The sequence below is a fragment of the Eptesicus fuscus genome, chromosome 15 (genome assembly GCF_027574615.1).
Source record: "Eptesicus fuscus isolate TK198812 chromosome 15, DD_ASM_mEF_20220401, whole genome shotgun sequence".
NCBI lineage: Eukaryota > Metazoa > Chordata > Mammalia > Chiroptera > Vespertilionidae > Eptesicus > Eptesicus fuscus.
This window is the reverse complement of record NC_072487.1, coordinates 51745652-51765803: the sequence shown is the minus strand read 5'-3', so window position 1 is coordinate 51765803 and position 20152 is coordinate 51745652. Positions and strand designations below refer to the sequence as shown.

At 45.5% G+C, this 20152-nt stretch overlaps 1 protein-coding gene across 1 annotated transcript in view; it reads right to left on the bottom strand.

The window, feature by feature from the left end:
- FRMPD1 (FERM and PDZ domain containing 1) overlaps positions 1-20152 on the bottom strand; it is a 65425-nt gene that overhangs the window by 12757 nt on the left and 32516 nt on the right. The window contains exons 3-10 of the mRNA XM_008141891.3: positions 15573-15730; positions 14643-14745; positions 13633-13678; positions 7510-7617; positions 5248-5343; positions 3371-3496; positions 1633-1752; positions 277-413 (exon numbers count right to left, since the gene is read on the bottom strand). Of these exons, the coding sequence (XP_008140113.2) occupies positions 277-413; positions 1633-1752; positions 3371-3496; positions 5248-5343; positions 7510-7617; positions 13633-13678; positions 14643-14745; positions 15573-15730 (894 nt within the window). The remainder of the gene's footprint in view (positions 1-276; positions 414-1632; positions 1753-3370; positions 3497-5247; positions 5344-7509; positions 7618-13632; positions 13679-14642; positions 14746-15572; positions 15731-20152) is intronic.

Here is a 20152-nt window from a genome sequence, read left to right as displayed (position 1 = left end):
ATTCTCCCAGGAACTGGGAACTTACAAAGGGATCCTGTGTCACTCTGTCTGGACTTGTCTTCGGCCCCAGAGGGAGCAGCCAGATTCTGACATCTGGGGGAGCCCGGCTGGGTGGGAGAGGGTGGAGAGGGAATTGGATAGAAAGACAAGGGACAGAAGGCTAGGTAGGTGACTATCAGCTTTCTGTGGAATCTGGCCGTTCTGGCCCGGGGCCAGCCAGATTACCCACACAGCACAGCTGCTGTTGCTGGGGCACAGGAGTCCCCCGCCACTCACTCTATGTACTTCAAAGAGATCTTCTGCGGCTGGGCGCACGCGTAGATCCGCTCCTGGATGTGCAGGGCCGCGAGTCTGAGCGCAGAGCTGCATTTCATTTCCACAGCAAAGCGCTCCTGGAGCACGTCGCTGCAGCTCTGGAAGAGATCAGATCGGGGACTGGGAACCAGGAGCAGAGGAACCGTGCTCCCAGTTCTCTCAAGCAAAAGCCAGCGGGACCCGGAGCTCAGCTTTGAGACCTGGCTCTGCCTATGAGTGGCTGTGTGACCTTGGTTATTAAGACTCTCTGAACATTGCTGTTCTTCCCGTTGCTAAATGGGGATAGTGAAGTCTACCTTAGGTGGTTTCTGTGGGGTTTAAATTAGATAATGCATCTGGAAGCAGGTATGAGGGGCACAGTATTATGCAAAAATAAAGTATTGTTGTTATTAGTTGCTACCATCGTTTCTGTAAGACTTTGTGTGCAAATCAATCCACCTAGTTTGAGTTATCTCAAATATTGATGCCTCCCAAATGATTATTTTTCATCAGAATAAAAATGACATAGTAAATTTCACCTATGGAGGTAGAGTAAGGGGAGCAAAAGGCTACAGGGACCAAGGAAGCTATTTTTGGCTTCACCACTAAATGGGTGACCCACGCAAAACATGTGACCTTGCCAAGATTCAGTTTCATCATTTGTAAAATAAAGCTTTGAAGCACTAAAGCCTCTTTTAGCAATAAAAACTATAACTCTACAGATCTTAAATGGCATTAGGAAATGTAGCATCTACATTGAGGACAGCCCAAATTTCATTAATACATCACTAATCTCCTAAGATCGCAACTCAGCGATGGAAAAAGGAATTGTAAGGGATATTCAGGCCCATTCCCCTTCAGATAAAGATAATCTACACCAGGGAATTGCTTAATTGCCTTGAGCTCATGTTCAAAATAACCCAATCTCTAGGTCCATCTAAGCAAAATAAGCCAGGCAGAGAAAGACAAATACCATATGACCTCACTAGTATTTGGAATCTAATGAACAAAATAAAATGATGAACAAAATAGAACTGGAGGCAGGGATACACTGAACAGACCGACAGAGGTCAGAGGGGAGGGAGGTTGGGGGGACTGGTTAAAGGAAGGTGAAGGGATTAGCTAATGGACATATATGCATAGCCCATGGACACAAACGACAGTGTGGTGAAGGCCTGGGGAGCGGGGGCGGGGACGTGTGGAGGCGGGCAAAGGGAGGGGGGCGGGAAATAGGGGACACCTGCAACAGTGTTGACAATAAAAATTTAATTAAAAACAACACCCAATTTCATCTTTGAGAAGGACCACTGTTATTTTAGGAAGCGCAGACCCAGTCACCTGCAGGTAGAGGTATTCAAAGGCCACGGGGTCTTCTTTCAGGAGGTCCAGGGGGTCCTTGGGAACAAAACACACCCTGAAGAGGCAGCGGTAGTCTTGTAACTCTTCCTTTTCCACCACCTGCGATGGGGAAGGGAGATACCATTCATCTTAGCTGCCTTTGTTCTTGCAGTTATTCCACACACACACACAAAAAAAAAGACAATGAAGACAGTTCCCAGAGATTTCAATTTAGTGTTTCCCAAGGCAGTGCAGGCCTTTGCTCCTAATTTGGCTTTCCCAGGAGTATAAAATGTAAAAGGCTCAAAAGAGTAAAGTTTCCCACTGACTCCGTTAACCTATTCCCCTTCCCAGGAGAAATTTTTGGAAAGAAATCTCCAGTTTCTTATATGCCCTTCCCGAAACAGTCTATGTATGTACACTGAGTGGCCAGATTATTATTATCTCTGAACGCATAACAATCTGGCCACTCAGTGTATATCCTATATAATAAAGGCTAATATGCAAATTGTCCCCTCGACCAGGAGTTCAACCAGCAGGCAGTCCAGCCAACCGCCCATGTCCCCTCCCCCTGGCCAGGCTGGCGGGACCCCATCCATGCACGAATTCATGCACCAGGCCTCTAAAAATACACACACACACACACACACACACACACACACACACACACACACACACACTCTGAGTGGCCAGATTATTATGCATTTAGATATCATAATAATCTGGCCACTCAGTGTATATTATACATGCTCCTATTCATGCTTTCTTTTTTTTTAATTACTTTATTGATTAAGGTATCACATATTTGTCATCAACCACCTCCCCCCGTTCCCTTCCCAAACCCCCCCACACGCTTCATGCTTTCTTTCCTACAAATAATAGTATAGTCTACATTATATAAATTCTGTACCTTTTTCCCCACTTAAACTATCTTAGGGATTTAATGTGTTTCTCTTTTCCAATGCTAATAGAACAGAAATGACTTTTTAAAAGCATGTGCAAGCACCAGTAATGGGAGGTGGGTGAGCAGAGTAAGACGCCACCTGCAATGAGGAACACTGAGTGTGGCTTCCACGAGGTCCTGTCTTGCTCATGCTGTTGCCCTGCTTAAAAAGCCCCTTCTCCTTTCCCAATTGTGGAAATCCTACTCATCTTCGTAAGAGTACACACTCAACAAGGATTTGTTGAACTGACCTGTGTTGGCTTTAAAAAGTTGGTACGGCAAATCACAGAATGGCCAGAAGACCGAGTGGTGCAGAGGGACTGTTTGTTCTGTCCGGCCCTCAGGGACCAGCACGGGGGTAAGTCTCACAAAAAGGGCTTAGACACAGCAACAAATGCTTCCCTGACATCTCAGACACAGCAGGCTCAGGGGAAGATCATCAGAGCCGAAGCAAAAGATGGGGCTCTATTGGCTGTTACCTTGAGTAAGTCACCTTGCCTCTCTAAACCTGTTTCCACATCTGCAAAATGGGGCCTCATGCGAAAATCAGGCCTGACTCTAGTCCTGTTATCCCCAGGCGGAGTGACTCTGTGCCTTCTTGGCACAAGAAAGTGCATCAAACCTGCTGATGTGCTGAGCCCTGTGCCCCAAGGTCCTGGCTGAGGCGCGCAGCTGCCCAGCCCGGATCTCCTCACCAGGAGCAGGAGCAGGAGCAGGAGCAGGAGCAGGGGCAGGGGCAGGGGCCGGGGCAGGGGCAGGAGCAGGAGCAGGGGCAGGAGCAGGAGCAGGTCGTACCTGCTGGATGAGCTCCTCCTCATGCAGCAGGTGCAGCCGTGAGACATTGTACTGCTCTTCCAGGACCAGCGCAAAGTACTCCGTGCATCGGATTGACAGCTTCTCCTTCACCGTGAGGATGATGTCCTGCCACACAGAGAGGCATGGGGGTCACCTGAGGAGCAGGCCGGCCCTCAGGCTCAGGCACAGAACAGGGAAGACTTCCCTGGCCTTCTCTCAGCTCCTGGGGAGAGAAAGGCCGTGCTCACTGGGTCCACTGCCAACGCAGGCAGCTGAATCTTGACGGGCCACACATGAGACTTCGCATGCCCCTCCTGGCCCTGCGCCCCCTCCGCAGGCCGCCCATACAGCTCTCCTCTCTTGCTTTACTTGGAGGACTACAGCCACCCCCTGGGGGCTGACGCTTCCCTTTAAGGTCAGCGGGTTCATCTTCTCTCTGGAGTCTGCATCTTCAACTGCCTACCAGACAGAACCCAGCACCCGCCCGCTCTGCAGCTGTGACAAATCAACCAGATGTTTCGGAACCTGTTTTCTTCCGGAGAAATGGAGGATAGTGATGCCTATTTAGAGTCGCTGATAGGATGGGATAATTCATATTGTGCCGCTGGAGTTGCTATGCCACAGCGGCCCCCTGGCCATCACCCGGTCTTTGCTGCCTCAAGGCACTCACACAGGCTGTTCCCGCTGCCTGGCACACTTTCCCCACTACTCTTCACCGGGCTGTTTCTCTCTCTTCAGAGAGGCCTTCTCTGGTCACTGTATCGAAATCTGACTGCCTGCCACTTTCTGTCCTAGGGTGCTGTTTATTTCCCTCATCGCTATTTAATATTATGTTCTTCAACATAAGCTATGTTCTTTGGTGAGAGACAGCATATTAAAATTACGTGAATGGTTTCTACAACTAGACTACCACTTATTAGCTGTGTGTCCCGGGATAAACTGTTTACTTTCTTTATGCCTCATTCTTTTTTTATTTTTTTGTCTCTTTTTGTTTTTGTCTGTAAAATGATAACAATGTTAACACTTATCTCATAGGGTTGTTGTGTGCATTAAATTAATTTCCCATATAGGGCACGTAGAACAGTACCTGGCAGATGGCACGTGTTCAACACACACTAGACTTGGTTTCTTGCTTATTGCCTCTGATCCACTGAACTCGCTGAGAACATAATACCCCAAACTGCCCCATCCCCACCTGCCCTTGTTGAATGCTTAGTTGCCCTTCAGAGCTCAGCTCAGGTCCAGCTTCTTTCCAAAGCCTTCTCTGAGGTCCTGACCGGATGGACCAGGTGGCACGCTTACCCCTGCACAGAGCCCTTCCTTGTCCCTCTCTTTACAGCCCTTATTTCATCCTGCCCTCGACTACTTGGAGCTTCTTGAATGTCCTTCCTCCCTCAAGGAGGCTGTAAGCTCCTGGAACACAGTGCCCACCCTTTACCTCGCTCTCTGCCTCACCCTCTGCCCAGGGCATCTTGTAGGGGGAACTTGTTAAATAGAAGTGAAACTGATTTCAACTCAGGACAGAATATGCAGAGGCCTGGGCCTGCCCTGACATCTCATCTGGGTTTTTAGCTGCTTTGTCTTTTGGGTGGCAGATGGGGGGGAAATCACACACAAGAGGCAGGGAAGTCCGGTGGTGAAGGGTGAAAGCAAGTCCCTTCACCTCTCTGGGCCCCGATCTCCTCCCCTGCGAGATGGTGATGAAACCTTGCTGGGTGGTTGTACAGCTCAATGAGGTAACACGGTGCTTGGCTTCCTGCAGGTGCTCAGACCATGGTGGCTGTGAGACCGCCAAGGCAGCCGCAGGGCAAGGTGCGGGGGATCCTGGGAGCCAGCGAATTCTCGCTGGGGCAGAGATTCAAGTTTACTCTTAATACCTTCACGGTGGTGTCTGCTGCAAACTTGAAAGCTTTGGTCTGTCCATTCTCCAAGTACAGCTTGAGCACGTTGGGCATACACAGCAGAGAATTTCCCTGGAAAACACAGGGTAGGGATGAAACTAGCCCTTCCCGCCTCCGGCCCTGCCTGGTGCGGAGGACAGGGTCCTCCCTCCCCTCCTCCTCATGCCACGGCGTGATTCTTGCACCTGGAGGTTTCTCCAACGGGCGAGGCCTATGCCACAGAGACAGGCGCGGTTTGTCCCGGAGATAGCCACTAGAGCCGTGAGACACAAGAGATGGTGGGGCACACTGATAGCAATGCACCAGAATCATCGGCTGACCCCTCCCTGCTGGCTGCCACCCTTAGGGGATGCAGTTTAACAAGTCAGATGACAAGCATGTACACTGTCCCAAACTGTGCCTGGTGAGGTTGGAGTGAAACCCTTGAGACGCCGCCCCGCGCCCCCCACTCCCTCCATTTCACTACAGTATTCCTTGTAGGGAAGCATCACCAAAGGGCAGAGGGTTGTTCTCTGCCTCCATCATTCATCCCAACCGTCACCCCATACTCGTGGGATCACCTAAGGAACCGCCATTCTTGGAGGGCTTTTTGGAAAGGAGGCAGAGGCCTGGTCAGTGTTTGGTGACCCCATGCCAACCAGAATTCCCGAGGTGGAGCAGGGCAGGGAATGTTCCCTTTGGGTTTGGAGAACGCCCCAGGGCCAGCTCTCATAACAACTGACCTCTGAGTGTTTAGTGCAAATAAAGAGCGTCCTTGGGGCTAGCGTCCTCCAGAACCAGCGAGAGGTTCTAGAGTCACCGAGATCCCAAGCTGGAACCAGTGTTGTTAGTGGGTTCTAGGCCCTACTTCTCATCACTGTGTACTACTCTTAAAAACACCTGTTGAGCCCGGCGGGTGTAGGTCAGTGGTTGAGCATTGTCCAATGAACCAGGTCTCCGATTCCTGGTCAGGGCACATGCCCAGTTGTGAGCTCAATCTCCAGCAGGGGGCGTACAGGAGGCAGCCCATCAATGATGATTCTCTCCCATCATTGATGTTTCTCTCTCTCTCTCTCTCCCTTGCCCTTCCTTACTCTGAAATAATTAAAAACATTAAAAAAAGAAAAGGAAATCTTACCTTTAAAAAACAACAACACAGGTTGAATCTAAATTTAATGTGATCAAGAGGTTCAACCCATTTTCATTAATGTGGACACGCAGAGACTCGAATATTGCTGAGTGACAGGTCTAGGGTCTTTTCTGGTTAAAGCATTAGGCTCCCAACAGGCCCCTTCCTGAACAAATCCACCTTTCACTCTCAGGTCGAATGAAGTGTGGTCTGTTAGGCAGCAAGACATGTAGAAAATAAGGGCTCTGCAGATATGAACCTGATCACCTGGATCTCTTGTTTAAATGGCCAGGACTCCCCATTTGCTGGTTTCTATGTGAGAAGATGAGGACAAGCTCTGACCTGGCGATGTCAGAATCTAATATTGGTTGCTGAATTCAGAATGGCAAAAGCTGCAGACTACTGGAGGAAAATGTGTAGAGTATGAATAAATGAGTCTTTTATCTAACAGTCCACATCAAAAACATCAAACTCCGGCCAATATTTTCTCTTTACTAATATGTCTTCTGAACCCCCAACCCTGGATCCCCCTCATATCAAAGGACCTAAACAGCATGTCATGGTAGAAAACAAAAAAACAGAAGTCACAGAGACCTGAGCTCCTGGATTTTTTTTTTTTTTGCTATGTGATCTCAGAGGTTAATTCCTTAACCTCTTTAAGCCTTGGCTTCTTCTTTTGTTACAATACCTCCCTTGCAGAGTGTTGTGGTGACTAAGGATTATGTACACCAAAAGTTTAGGTTCATACCATAGAGGTTCAATAGATGGGCTCTTAAAAAAAAAAAAAGCCATCCCTACTACCATCATCACTACCACTGTATATCACCTTCCGAGGGAATACCAGGTTTAAAGACTCAAAATGAGGACTTAACAGTTGGAATCTGTTGAATTTCATGGCCAGGAGAACGGCGCCACAGAATAACAGACAACCACTCCCAGTGCTTTTCTCCCTGGCCCCTTCCATGATTGTTTGCATCTCACTGGGGGTGCACAGAGCCTCTAGCAAACCCACTGCACTTCCTCTGCATCCTCTCCATGCTACGGGACTCCAGAGTCTTAAGCTGCTGTGTGCCAGGAGGCAGCTCACCAGCCACATGCAGAGCCACTTCAACGCCCTGCCCGGGACGCACCTGGCTCTGTGCGCTGACGAGCACTTCCTCAGCGAAGTGTACCTTCACAGGGTTGGTCTTCAGCCTGGCTCTCTTCTCCTCGGTCAGGAAGGATGACTTGGGGACTCCCTGCAAAACAGGAACATGACACATTTTAGAACAGGACTTCCATAAAAGCCACGAACATCTTCTCGTTCTTAAAAACAAAAACCCTGACAACTGCTAAGGATTCAATTAACACCCATAGAGAAGGATGGCATTCCATTAAAGATCTCTTTTCATAAAATCTAGGGATCCTAACACACACAATGTTCTTATGTGTCTGAGAATGATCAAATATTCAATAGAAAAATGACTGTGGTCTGATGAAGACAAAGAGAACTGGCCTGTGAATAAGGGACCTCAATTGCAATTCGAGCTCTGCTACTCAGCAGTTGTGAGAACTACCTCAAACACAAATTCTTATGGAAGAAAACCAGTTTGGTGTGAGTGTGACTCGTGTGTGTGTGTGTGTGTGTGTATGTGTGTGTGTGTGTGTGTGTGTGTAAAACAAGACAAAATAACTCTGTTTGACTTTGGCCAAGTCATTGACCCTCTTTGGCCTCCAGTCTTCCCTCCAGCACAATGTGGGGAGTTGGACCAGACAGACCACCTCCAGGGTTCAATTAACACCCATAGAGAAGGATTTGGTGGCCCTCTCTGCTTTGCTCATCTTTTGGTTGGTATCTCTTCTCCCCAGAGGTAAAAAGAGTCATCACAGGTTGGTATGAGTATGTGGTGAAGCCCTTGGCTTAGACCATATCAGACTGAATTGTAACACAATAAACAGCAACTTACATGATCTAGACCAATAGGATGTGATCTTCTTGGGTGAAATCATGATATGCTATTTCCCAGCCTGAAATCCCATTTCCTTAACCTGGAAAATCCTCTAGGACAGCCTCTAGAATGTTTACATGTGTATGAGTCCCAGGATGGAGCTCTGGGCCACATTCTGTGTAGCTGAGGGAAGAGACAGGGAACAGCAATTGGGGAAACTGCTGGAAACAAGGTTCATCGACTCAGATGTCAATAGACCAATGCCATGAAACACAGGAAGTGAACACATGGCCCTGAAGTTTTAATGCAAGCAGATAAATAAGATCTTATGGCAACTAGGACCTTGGTGTAACAGGGTTCATGACTATGATTCAGTATTTCCAATATATAGTTTTTTTTGTTTTTTTTAAAAAAAGTTCCATAGACGGTGAGGGGGAAATACCAATGTTTCCAGAGAAGAGGTACACCCTCAACTGAAGAAATTACTTAACCTCGATTTGCTTTGTTTTTCTTTTCTGTTTTTAAAAATATATATTTTATTGATTTTTTTTACAGAGAGGAAGGGAGAGGGATAGAGAGTTAGAAACATCGATGAGAGAGAAACATCAATCAGCTGCCTCCTGCACACCTCTACTGGGGATGTGCCCGCAACCAAGGTACATGCCCTTGACCGGAATTGAACCTGGAACCTTTCAGTCCACAGGCTGACGTTCTATCCACTGAGCCAAACCGTTAGGGCTGTTTTTCAAACAGAATGATTTTCCAACCAGAAGAGATAGAAGGAATAAAGGAAGGAGAAAATTACAACCCAAAATTAGTGATGAGACTACCACACTGCTTTTAATGTATTCAAGACTCCTATCCCAGTGACTATAAGGGGCTGATGGACCTATTATATGCATCAGTCGGCATCACCCACAGAACAGAGAATGGAAGAAATATTAAGAAACTAAAAGTGGTTAAGTATCAAGTTTCCCAGGAAATGAATATGGAAGATTCAAGAAAACACATATTAGTAAGCTGGTTAATTCTCGGCAAAATCCAAGACAAGAGATGGTCAGAGAGCTTTCAGACATTGATCATTAAAAACCAACATGGAGTTACCAAAAACAAGTCAGAGCTAACCAAGGTCATGTTTCTTTTGATGATAGGACTCCAGATTAGTATGCCAGGGTCCTGTGGACACAGTAGTATTCCTTCATTCTTGCAAAATATTTGGTAAGTTCTCCTATAATCCCCCTGTGGAGAAGGCCAGATGCAGAGCCATTAGGTGGATTCAAAACTAGCTGACTTATACTCAAAATTACTAACTAAGCAACTCAGGCCCCCTTTGGCTCAATCTTTGTCAATGTTTAGCAACGCCTTAGGTGAAGTCAGAGAAATGGGACTTACCAAGCCTGTGAATGACATGGAGCTGCAAGGTGTCATCAGATCTCAGACAGCAAAAAATTGGGAGGAAAGGTAAAGGAACTAGGACTCTAAAAAGGGTATAATGGAATCTTGAGGACCAGGGGCATCTATGGGTCAGAGGCCAGGCAATCATCAAGAACAAATATAAGAGGGTAGAGGCGGGCAGGGCTGTCAAGAGCTGAAGAGAACAAAGAAAAGTGAGGGATCAAAGCAACAGGTACAACCACCACCACCCTAAAGACTCAAGGGCATGAGAAATCAGGGGCAGAACCAGGAGAGATGCAGAAAGAAAAGGAGTCTGTGGAGGCAACTGCTATTCTTCCTCACCCTCGGGAAAGCAATCCTGCAAGAGTCAGACCCAGAGCTGGATCAGGATAAAGAAAACGCACTGGCTGGATAATGGGAGAAGGGGAGGAGACTTGGGAAGAGGTTCCTTGACAGGAAGGGAGAATGACTATAGCTGATGACTGTACAAATAAGCCACAACTCCCTGACTGTAAAATATCAGCATGCCAGAACACTAGGCCAAAGCAATGCGAAGTGTGGCACTGAGGATCAAAAAAATCAATCGCACCGTATATGATGGGGGCGGGGGACTGGCTGAGAAGCTATTCGTGTGAAAAGCAGCTCAGTGTTGGGTCAACCACAAGTTTCACCCAAGCCAAAAACATGATCGGGCCTGCTAAAATGTTAACCCAATCTTGAGCTTCACTTGTATTCTTGGTACATGCTGGGACTTCACCCTCTGTTCCCTGTGGTACTCATAAAGGTTGACCATAGATGGTGCTATTCCTTTCTGGGTGCCATAATTTGGGAGGGTCACCACAAAACTGGAATCTGTCCAGGAAGTTATCAGAGAAACATACCATATAATGAAGAACTGATGGGGAAGAGACGGCCACGCTTCCAAATCTTTGAAGAGCTATGTCATACAAGGTTGACTTGTTCTGAGCTAGGACTAGTTGGTGGGAGACAAAGGGAAGAAGGGCTTCTCTTCCATGGGGGGATCATCCAACCATGAAACTAGCTGCTTTGAAAAAATATGCTCTCTGTCATGAAAGCCCAACTCACAGCTCCCACACTTTATACCTCAGGGTCAACTCGGCTACCTGTTACCTTGGCATCTCAAGCCACCCGCTTGAGCCGTCTGCTATTAAAAAGAGACCATCTAAAGGCTAAGACCCATTATTCTAAGTTCTCCCTGGGTTCTAAATTAATCCATCAGAGAGAAGCAGACCTAAGCTGATGAAAACTCTCTGTGCATGTTTTTGCAGAACTAAGAGTTAATGCTTAAAAGGGAACTGAAGGGACAAGTTGGAAAATATTTCTTTATCTTTATGCAATTCCGCCCGCCACCCTGCCCTGGATTTGCCAATGTCATTTTATGACAACGGCATGGTTTTAGGAGGTAGAAGAGCATACTGCTAATGAGCGTGGGTTCTGGAGTCTAACTACCTGGAGAGTAACCTAGCTCCACTGATTTCTTCACATGAGACCATGGGCGTGTGAAGCCCCAATGTTCTCATTTGTAAAAGGGGGGACTTACAAATTTTTCTGCCTTGTAGGATTTTCTTTTGGTAAAAATTAAATCAGACATTAAATATTAGTGTTAATATTATAACAATATATAAATAACTCATATAAATACAGATCTACACAGTTAAACCAAAACATTTTTTTCCATAACATTCTATGCATTAGAGAAGCAGTAACTGGCATATCAACTTTGGATCTTATCATTCCTAATCAATTTCAAGTTATTTGAGGGCCCTAAGAATCTACTCTGCCAAAGATGAGCGCTCCTTGCTGAAGCAAAACATATGATCATTTGTCTTATGATCATAAAAGTTCTGCTGAGAGGAGGGGGCTAGACAATGTTCAGAGCATTTCTGAGAGGCACCGAGGGGCGTCAGCAAGGCTAATTTCAGGGTTCTCTGCAGGACCTGCGGAGCACAGCAATCACACTCCCCTTTTCTTGGGACCCTTGTAGGAGTCTCAGGAGTGGTAGTGGAATATGTTTTCCTCTCCCTGTATTTTTCATTTTTTAAAGGATGCAGCTATATGCCGTTTCCCTCTCTCCTTACTTAACAAGAGTTATTTTTTCCTTTCATTTCTTGGAAATAGAGAAGAAAAATAACCACCTAATTAAGATGCTCTCCATTGAGATGATAACCAGCTAAATAAAAAGAACTTCTTAACACCTGCACAGCCATTTATAGTGATTAGCTTTCATTATACAGTACATTAATATGAGAAAAGCCAATGTATTAATAATAGTCTTCCCATCAAGGAACATGGTATGTATCTCCTTTTATAGAAAAAAAATTTTTAAACCATTCTTCAGTAATATTCTAGTTTCCTTCAGACAGGACCCACATGTTTCTTTTCCCTTAAGTTTTCCTATTTTCTTACAGTCTCCCTTAAAGAACTAGCCCTAGGATTTATTTATCAACTTTACCATTTTTCTGTTTTCCAATAAATCATTTAAATTTTTATTATGTTCTTTATTCTGCTTTATGTTTGTTTTATTTGTCTTTTCTTTCAACTACTTTTTTCCCTAAATATATTTTTATTGATTTCAGAGAGGAAAAGAGAGGGAGAGAGAGATAGAAACATCAATGATGAGAGAGAATCATCGATTAGCCGCCTCCTGCACGTCCCACACTGGGGATTTAAGCCTGCAACCTGGGCATGTACCCTGACCAGGAATCAAATTAGTGACCTCCTGGTTCATGGGTTGGCACTCAATCACTGAGCCATACCGTCTGGGTTCAACTTCTTTCGCTGAATACTTATTTGACCTACATCCTTATTAAATAAAATTATTTAAGGCTTTTTATTAATTTTACTCTGAGTCTAGTTTCAGCTGCACATAAATTATAAGAAGAAGAAATCTAACTTTTAATTATTATTATTATTTTTTTTTACTTTTAATTATTTTCTAACTAGTCTACAGGCTGTCCCAAAAAATGCATACACACTTGAACAGCTGATAGATCAGTTTTGAAAGTGAAATGTATTTTAATAAACACTGCCTTTACAATTATTCAAAGTGTGTGTGTGTATACATTTTTTGGGACACCCTATATAATGGTAGTTTTGCTTTTCGATTTGACTCCATCTTATGTAGGACATAGCATTTTTACTTCCAAATGGGTTGATAGTTTGAATTAGTTTTTGATGATTATTAATTTCTATTTTATTGTATTCTGGAAAAAGAGACCTATAGAGTTCCTTATTTGGGGAATTTGTTGAGTGTTCTTGGTAGCCTGGTATGTGGTCAATTATATTAGATCATTAAGTGCATTATTAAAATTCTCTATGCCCATATTTATTTTTTTTCTTTATGTGGCCAAAGTCTCTCAGAATGAGAATTTTATTTCAACGTTTCCTCCTTGGTGGTGTTCTCTTACAATCTGTTAGATGCTCTCCCTCGTATCACATATGGAGGGCCCCTTGATGTGGTAGTTCAGGATGGTTGTTTCCTCCCTGGGCATCATCTACGCCACTCCTTGACTTGTGATGGACCTCAGAGCTGATAAAATACTTTCACATCCAACACCTTGTCTGGCCCGCAGAACAACCCACTGGCATGGCCACTACTGTCATCACCACTGTTTTACAAAAGCTACAACTAAAATGAAATGACTTGCCCGAAGTCATTCCACTCAAGTCTGTCTTGAGACCCCTAGCTTGGTGCCCTTTTCATCGTCCCACTCTGTATAATCACAGGTCTGTCTCCTCAGCTGGACCTCGAGTTCTTGAAGCCTGGACCCACACCTGTTTCCTCCACAACACGGGTGCATGGGCGATCGGTCTTCCCTGTTTATCCTCTGAGGGATATCTCACAAGGGGGATGGGGTCTTGGGGTTGAGAAGGGTGAAACTAACACACAGGACATAGAAAGAGATTTACCGATGTGCAGCGAACAACTGTTATTGAAAGAGAATCTTCAGCTTCCCTGAAAAAAAACACACACAAAAAAAATACTTTCGTCATTCTGGGTGATGTGAGTGTGAGTGTGTGTGTGTGTGTGTGTGTGTGTGTGTTAAGTAAAAAAGACTGGCAGAATTACAGAGCAGCTGCTCTCTCCTCAGCCTCTTTGGCTCAGGAAAACTGAGGAGGACATTGAGGAAAGCAGTGATCTGCAAAGGAATTTACGCTGTCCCAGAGTGCCCCTTGAGGGGAATCTTCAGATACCTGCCTCTACCATCTAGTCTATGCCTATAGCCACTGAATTAAGTCACGCAGACTTAATTTAGTCTGTATGATGGAGAATTCATCCAGTTGCTATGACCACTAGCTGGGTTTATGTTCAAAAACTTTTTCTAAGAGAAAACATAGCAGTAACGCAGGTATTTTAGGTTACTATATCAGGAAACGTAGTGCCAACCATAGCCACGCGTTCAGCTGAGCACCCACTGTGTGCCTGGTCTCAAGGAGATCGTGTCTAGGCAGAAAGTGAGGCATTTACACAAATCCCAATGGCACCAGGTAGAAGGCGGTAGGTGCCATATCAATGGAAGTACATATACACCAACCAGGCTGTATCTGCAATAACATTTAAGAAGAGGTATCAAAAGGGTTAAAGAAGAACAAAGAGACTGAGGATCAACTTAGTCCAATCTTTTACAGCCCTACAAGTTCTTACACGGTAGGGCCTATGTGTTTTCCATCTTTACATTCCCCGCAGGATCCATCCAGCACAGTGTCCTGGCCACAGGGAAGGTTTGACAAGTAGCATCCTGTGCCTCCCAATTGCTTCTGTCAGTAGATCGTAACCAAAATGGGATTCTAAAATGAAGCTGTTGTTGCTGCTCTACAGGATGCAGGGTCCTACTAACATCACGGGGAAATCATCCCTCTCACCCACCGCTGCTCTATATAATCCGTGCGACTCTGGATTGACAGAAGACATTTTGTACCTCAGAATATCCACTGCTCGTTCATAGGAGAGGTCTTCAACTGGCTCGTTGTTCACTTGGAGGATCTGATCGCCAGGGAAAAGCTTGCCGTGAGCACAGCCTCCTGTTAGAAAATGAGTAACTGGTGCTGGCCCTGAAGTACCCACACCTGAATGGCAGCCTGATCCAGCCCCCAGAGCACTGGATCACTCCTCCCCCATCCTGATCCCCCGGACAGCCTCAGGCCCATGTGGATCTCGGTTTTCCTGTTTACAAATCATGGATAATGTACCTACCATCCATCATCTTCAAGGGATGAGAGGAGACTGTCCTGGGAAAGACGACTAGCAGGACTCCCTGATCAACGGAGCTGGCCAGTAAGTCTACTACATTCATTTCTAAAGAACTGTGTATGTGTGAACTGAAATGAATAGATTTTAACTAACGCCAGATCTAACATCAATACATAGCTGGAGTGCGAAAGCAAACATTAAACATTTCCAGCCTGCTCCTCTTCACCGTGATACAGCCTATATTTTATGAAGACTCAAGTGAAAAGAAATCAATAATTTCTATTACTGTCTGACCAGAAACTGTCCCCAGCTTGGCGGGTTCAAAGAGGAGCACTGGTGGATCCAAATACTGTCCCTGCCCCTGAGACTGGCCAGGGAGCGGAGGGTGGGCAGAGCCCTGCTTGAGGCCAGCGGGAGCCTGGGGTTCAGATCAGCAAGTGCACTTGATGCTTCTCCCCTCCTTCCCAGCACCAGAGGAAGGTGCAAAAGCCCAAGAGAGAATTGGGTCAGAATTAGGCCAGAATTAGATGTGCCCTTTCCAGCTTCCTAGGGTAGCATTTTCTGCATTGTGTTACAGGATAGAGAGATGGGAAGAGAACCAGGGCTTTTTTGCCCCCAGGAAGCCAAACTCCTTTCCAATTTCCCAGCCAGCGCCTACCTGGTGTGACGGCCACCACTGTGAGGGGAAGGCTCTCGGAAATATGAAATCCATAGTCCTGCAGGAGGGCATCTTTGTCTATTTTTACTGTGTGTTTCACAGGGATGAGGGTCTGGGTTGGGATCCCAGGGGAGCCATCAGCTGCAGCAACTTTAGCCCTGGAAGAGAAGGAGAATATAAAAAGAGAGAGACAGGGGATCCTACGTGGTGGCTACACACCAGGTCAGCCCTAGCATCCTGGAGGAGGAAGATGCAGAGCTGAGTGGACAATGCTTCTTGAACAGAGATAAGACACAAATACCGGGAGATAAAACACCACGAAGCACCATGTCTTGAACTGCTATGGGCACTCAGAGGGGAGAGCAGCTTTAACTTTGTGGGGCAAGGGGATAAGGAATCAGGGAAGCATTTGCTACCTGGAAGAGGTGACATTTGAAAGATGTTGAGGGTCTACCCTCACGGCTCAGATCCTGTCATAGTAACTGCTGCTGAGCGGGGGTGAGGTGGGGGGGTGGGGGGGGTGAAAGGGAGGGTGAATGGACAGGCATTCTAGGCACCACTTGAGCCCAGGCACAGAGAGGAAAAACATGGACTGGACTGCAAGCAGGACTGAGGAGTTGTTTTGTTTGGATGTCTGATGATGCCAACTTCATGCTGTGTCTTTGGTGATTCTTTTACCTGTTTTGCTTTTTGATGGATTTTGCTTCCCTTTCAACTCTGTAACTGGATTATGGAGCAGCTGCTCTCTCCTCAGCCTCTGTGGCCCAGGAACATTGAGAAGGACAGGATTTCCAATATGAAACCCCCAACAATGAAGACTTTCTCGATATTAATTTTTAAAAACATATATGTTCTCCACATACCTAAAATCAGGTGTCAGTTGAAAGTTGTATTTTCTATCTCTCAAAACCACAAAGTGAGTTACAAACGATCGTTTGCCGGATTGTAGCAAATGATTTTTCTCCCTCTAAGAGTCCGTGGTTCTTTCTGGGGAAGGTCAAATTGTGATGGGATGAGGTGTTTATTGTCACTATAAACTACAGAAATGTGGAGAAGGAACAGCTCTTCGGGCCTCTGCAGTTAAGGTCTATCATTCATTCTCATCCATTTCCCAAACTCTGTCAGGAACTCTGACTAATGCAATAGGACCTCACTTATCTGAGAATCCCCTCTCTGTCATTTATCATGATCTCCTATTTCAACAAGGACCAGGAAACAGGAAAAACAGTCTCGTGGAGCCAAAATGGCATGGGACAAGTCCAAGTGCAAAGCCTCCTGCACATTCTCCATCCAGGAGCTCCTCGGACAGCAGGTGTAGGCTGTCTGAATAGAGGGTGACCGGACTCACACAGCTTAGAAGCAAAGAGAAGATTTCTTCTAGGCAAGCATATGGGTAGTACTGAGAAGTGTTAGCAGATAGACCTAATGAGAGGGAAGAAATAGAAAGCTGTGAAAATTTGTACAGAATAAAACCCATAGCTATTCCTGGTTTAAAAATAACAATAATGCCTTAAAGCTATGAAAGGGTCCTTCTAAATATAATAAATAACATAGTACACTGAAAGCCAAAAATCAACACCTATATTCCTTTAAACAAGGAACAGGAAGGATGCCTCAGACACTACTCCTATTTAATGTAGCGGGAGGAATGCTTGCAATAGTTTTCACAGAAGGAAAAACAGTACGAGGCACAATAAGCAGAAGAAATGGAAAAGTACCACTTTTTTTTGCTTTTAAACAGACTAGAGGCCTGGTGCACGAAATTTGTGCACGGGGTGTGTGCCCCTCAGCCCAGCCTGCACCCTCTCCAATCTGGACACCCCCGGTAGGATCGGGCCTAAACGGGCAGTCGGACATCCCTCTCACAATCCAGGACTGCTGGCTCCCAACTGTTCACCTGCTTGCCTTCCTGATTGCTCCTAACCGCTTCTGCCTGCCAGCCTGACCACCCCCTAACCACTCCCCTGCCAGCCTGATTGATGCCTAACTGTTCCCCTGCCAGTCTGATTGCCCCTAACTGCCCTCCCCTGCCAGCCTGGTCCCCCCGCAACTGCCCTCCCCTGCAGGCTTGATCACCCCCAACTGCCCTCCCTTGTAGGCCTGGTCCCACCCAACTGCTCTCCCCTGCAGGCCTGGGTTCCCCCCACAACTGCCCTTCCCTGCAGGCCCGGTCACCCCCAACTTCCCTCCCCTGCAGGCCTGGTCACCACCAACTTCCCTCTCCTGCAGGCTTGATCGCCCACAACTGTCCTCCCTTGCAGGTCTGGTCCCTCCCAACTGCCCTCCCCTGCTGGCCATCTTGTGGCAGCCATCTTGTGTTCACCTGGCAGCAGCCATCTTTGACCACATGGGGGCAGCCATCTTGTGTGTTGGAGTGACAGTCAATTTGCATATTACTCTTTTATTAGAAAGAATGATGATATACACCTAGAAAATGGCCAACAGAGAATTGCTAGTGCTAAAAAAATAAGTTTGGTGAAGCTGCACGATAAAAACACAACCACAAAAAGCATTCAACAAATTCATTAAAAACAGATTAGTTGAATGTGTATTTGGGGGTAGTCAATCTTAATGAGCTGATGCAATAGAGGGCGACACAAGTAATTGGATGAAGTTATGCTGGATTCCAAACTAGTTTCCCTGGAGTTCCTCAAGTACATTGGCCTTTGCACAAGCTCTTCCCTCTGCCTAGAATCCACCCCACCCCAACATACATACTCTCTACAGATTCCCCCAACACCCCTGGCCATGCACTTTACCTGCCCAACTCCTACTCTGTCCTCTGGTTTTGGCAGAAATAACCTCCCCCTCTCGCCCCCCACTGAACACGCCCATGGAAACTGTACAACATATTTGTAATGACCAGTGTGAAGTCTCTTGTTCGACTACAGTTTGTATGGCAAAAACTATGTCTTTCTCGTCCCATGTACTGAATTCAATGCTAGGCATAGAGTAAGGCTTGATAAATGTTTGGAGAACAGAAGAAAAAACAAACTTTATCACATGGTTATAAATAGAATCCATTTTGATGCTTTCCCAATGGATAGGCTTATCTGACTTGTCCATTTGGAAGGGTGCGCTCCTCAACAAGAGTAGACAAATGAACCCCCCACTGTGTTGACTAATCCCTAGACAGTGCCAGGAGCTTTGGCCCAAAGTCTGGATTTGACATTTTCCCTGAAGGCCACGTTTCAGCTTTTGTTTGGAAAGGGATTGCTTAAGAACATGTCCAAACCATGGCCTCTCCTCACAAAAAAAAAAAAAAAATGTCCAATATCTGACGGGGAGCTGAAGAAAATGGTCTCTGTAGCAAAATTTTCTTCTGATGCATTTTATAAATGTTAAACTAAGGACTGGTAATCCAAAAGCCTATGTCTGCTGCCTCCCCCTGCTGAACACGCCCATGGAAACTGTGCTTCCCTTTTTGAAACGTACAACTATTTGCAATGACCAGTGTGCAGTCTCTTGTTTGACTATAGTTCGTATAGCAAAAACGGTCTTTCTTGTCCTATGTGCTGAATTCAATTCTAGGCATGGAGTAAGGCTTGATAAATGTTTGGAGAACAGAAGAAAAAACAAACCCAATTTATCACATGGTTCAATAGGATCCATTTTGATGCTATCTAATAGTTTCAAATCATAAATCCAAAATCATTCCTCTGATATTACACTGGAACAGAAATAAGACCTGTGGTTACACTAATGGAATTCCTGTCCTATAATTGAATCTAGCCTAAGGTAGAACCAGAAAAAATAAATGTTAAATTTATCATGAAAATAGTCTCCTGTAGACCAATTCCATATTTTATGGGCTATCAGTTCATGTTGAGCTGATCAATAACACAAAAAAGGAAAAATACCAGATTATGCTTCAAATACTCTCTAGCTTTTTATATTTTATCTCTATGTTGTAACAATAAAGAATTCATCTTTGAGTTCCAGCAGAATGTGGAGAAACTATTTTGAATCTATGTTTAAACACTGTATATTATGTTCAGCTTACGTGATTTAAAAACTAAAGTCTGATAATCTAAAGTTTATTCAAGGAAAGAATAAATAGGGTAGCAGCACCCTATACCAGAAAGAAATGTAGTACTATGCCTGCGGCTGTGACAGTTCCTAGGGGATCACGGAACATATGTGTTGTGAGTACAGTGCTATAGGGCAAAGGCCTACAGTTGAGAGGAAGAGAAATTATCCCATTATTACTTTTAAAACGAGATTCGGGGGACAATGGCAACTCTGCACATGCAGTGCAGGAGCCTCTCAGCCTATCTCCTGGAATCTTTCCACTTTTGCCCATGGGTCAAAATGCAATAAAAATTGGTACCATTATTAGGATACTAGAAAGTCTAGTAAGACCATCCCTATAATTAGCAAACAGACGATGGTGGTAATGAGCAGGTCAATTTGGAAACCAACGGCAAGGGCAGAGACACTAAGTTGCCATGGTGCATGTGTGTGCACACATATGGCTGTTTGTGTGCACATGTGCACAGGCATGTGTGTTCATTCGTAGTAGGACTCAAGATAAGATGAAAGAAATCATCTTAGCCCTAACCGGTTTGGCTCAGTGGATA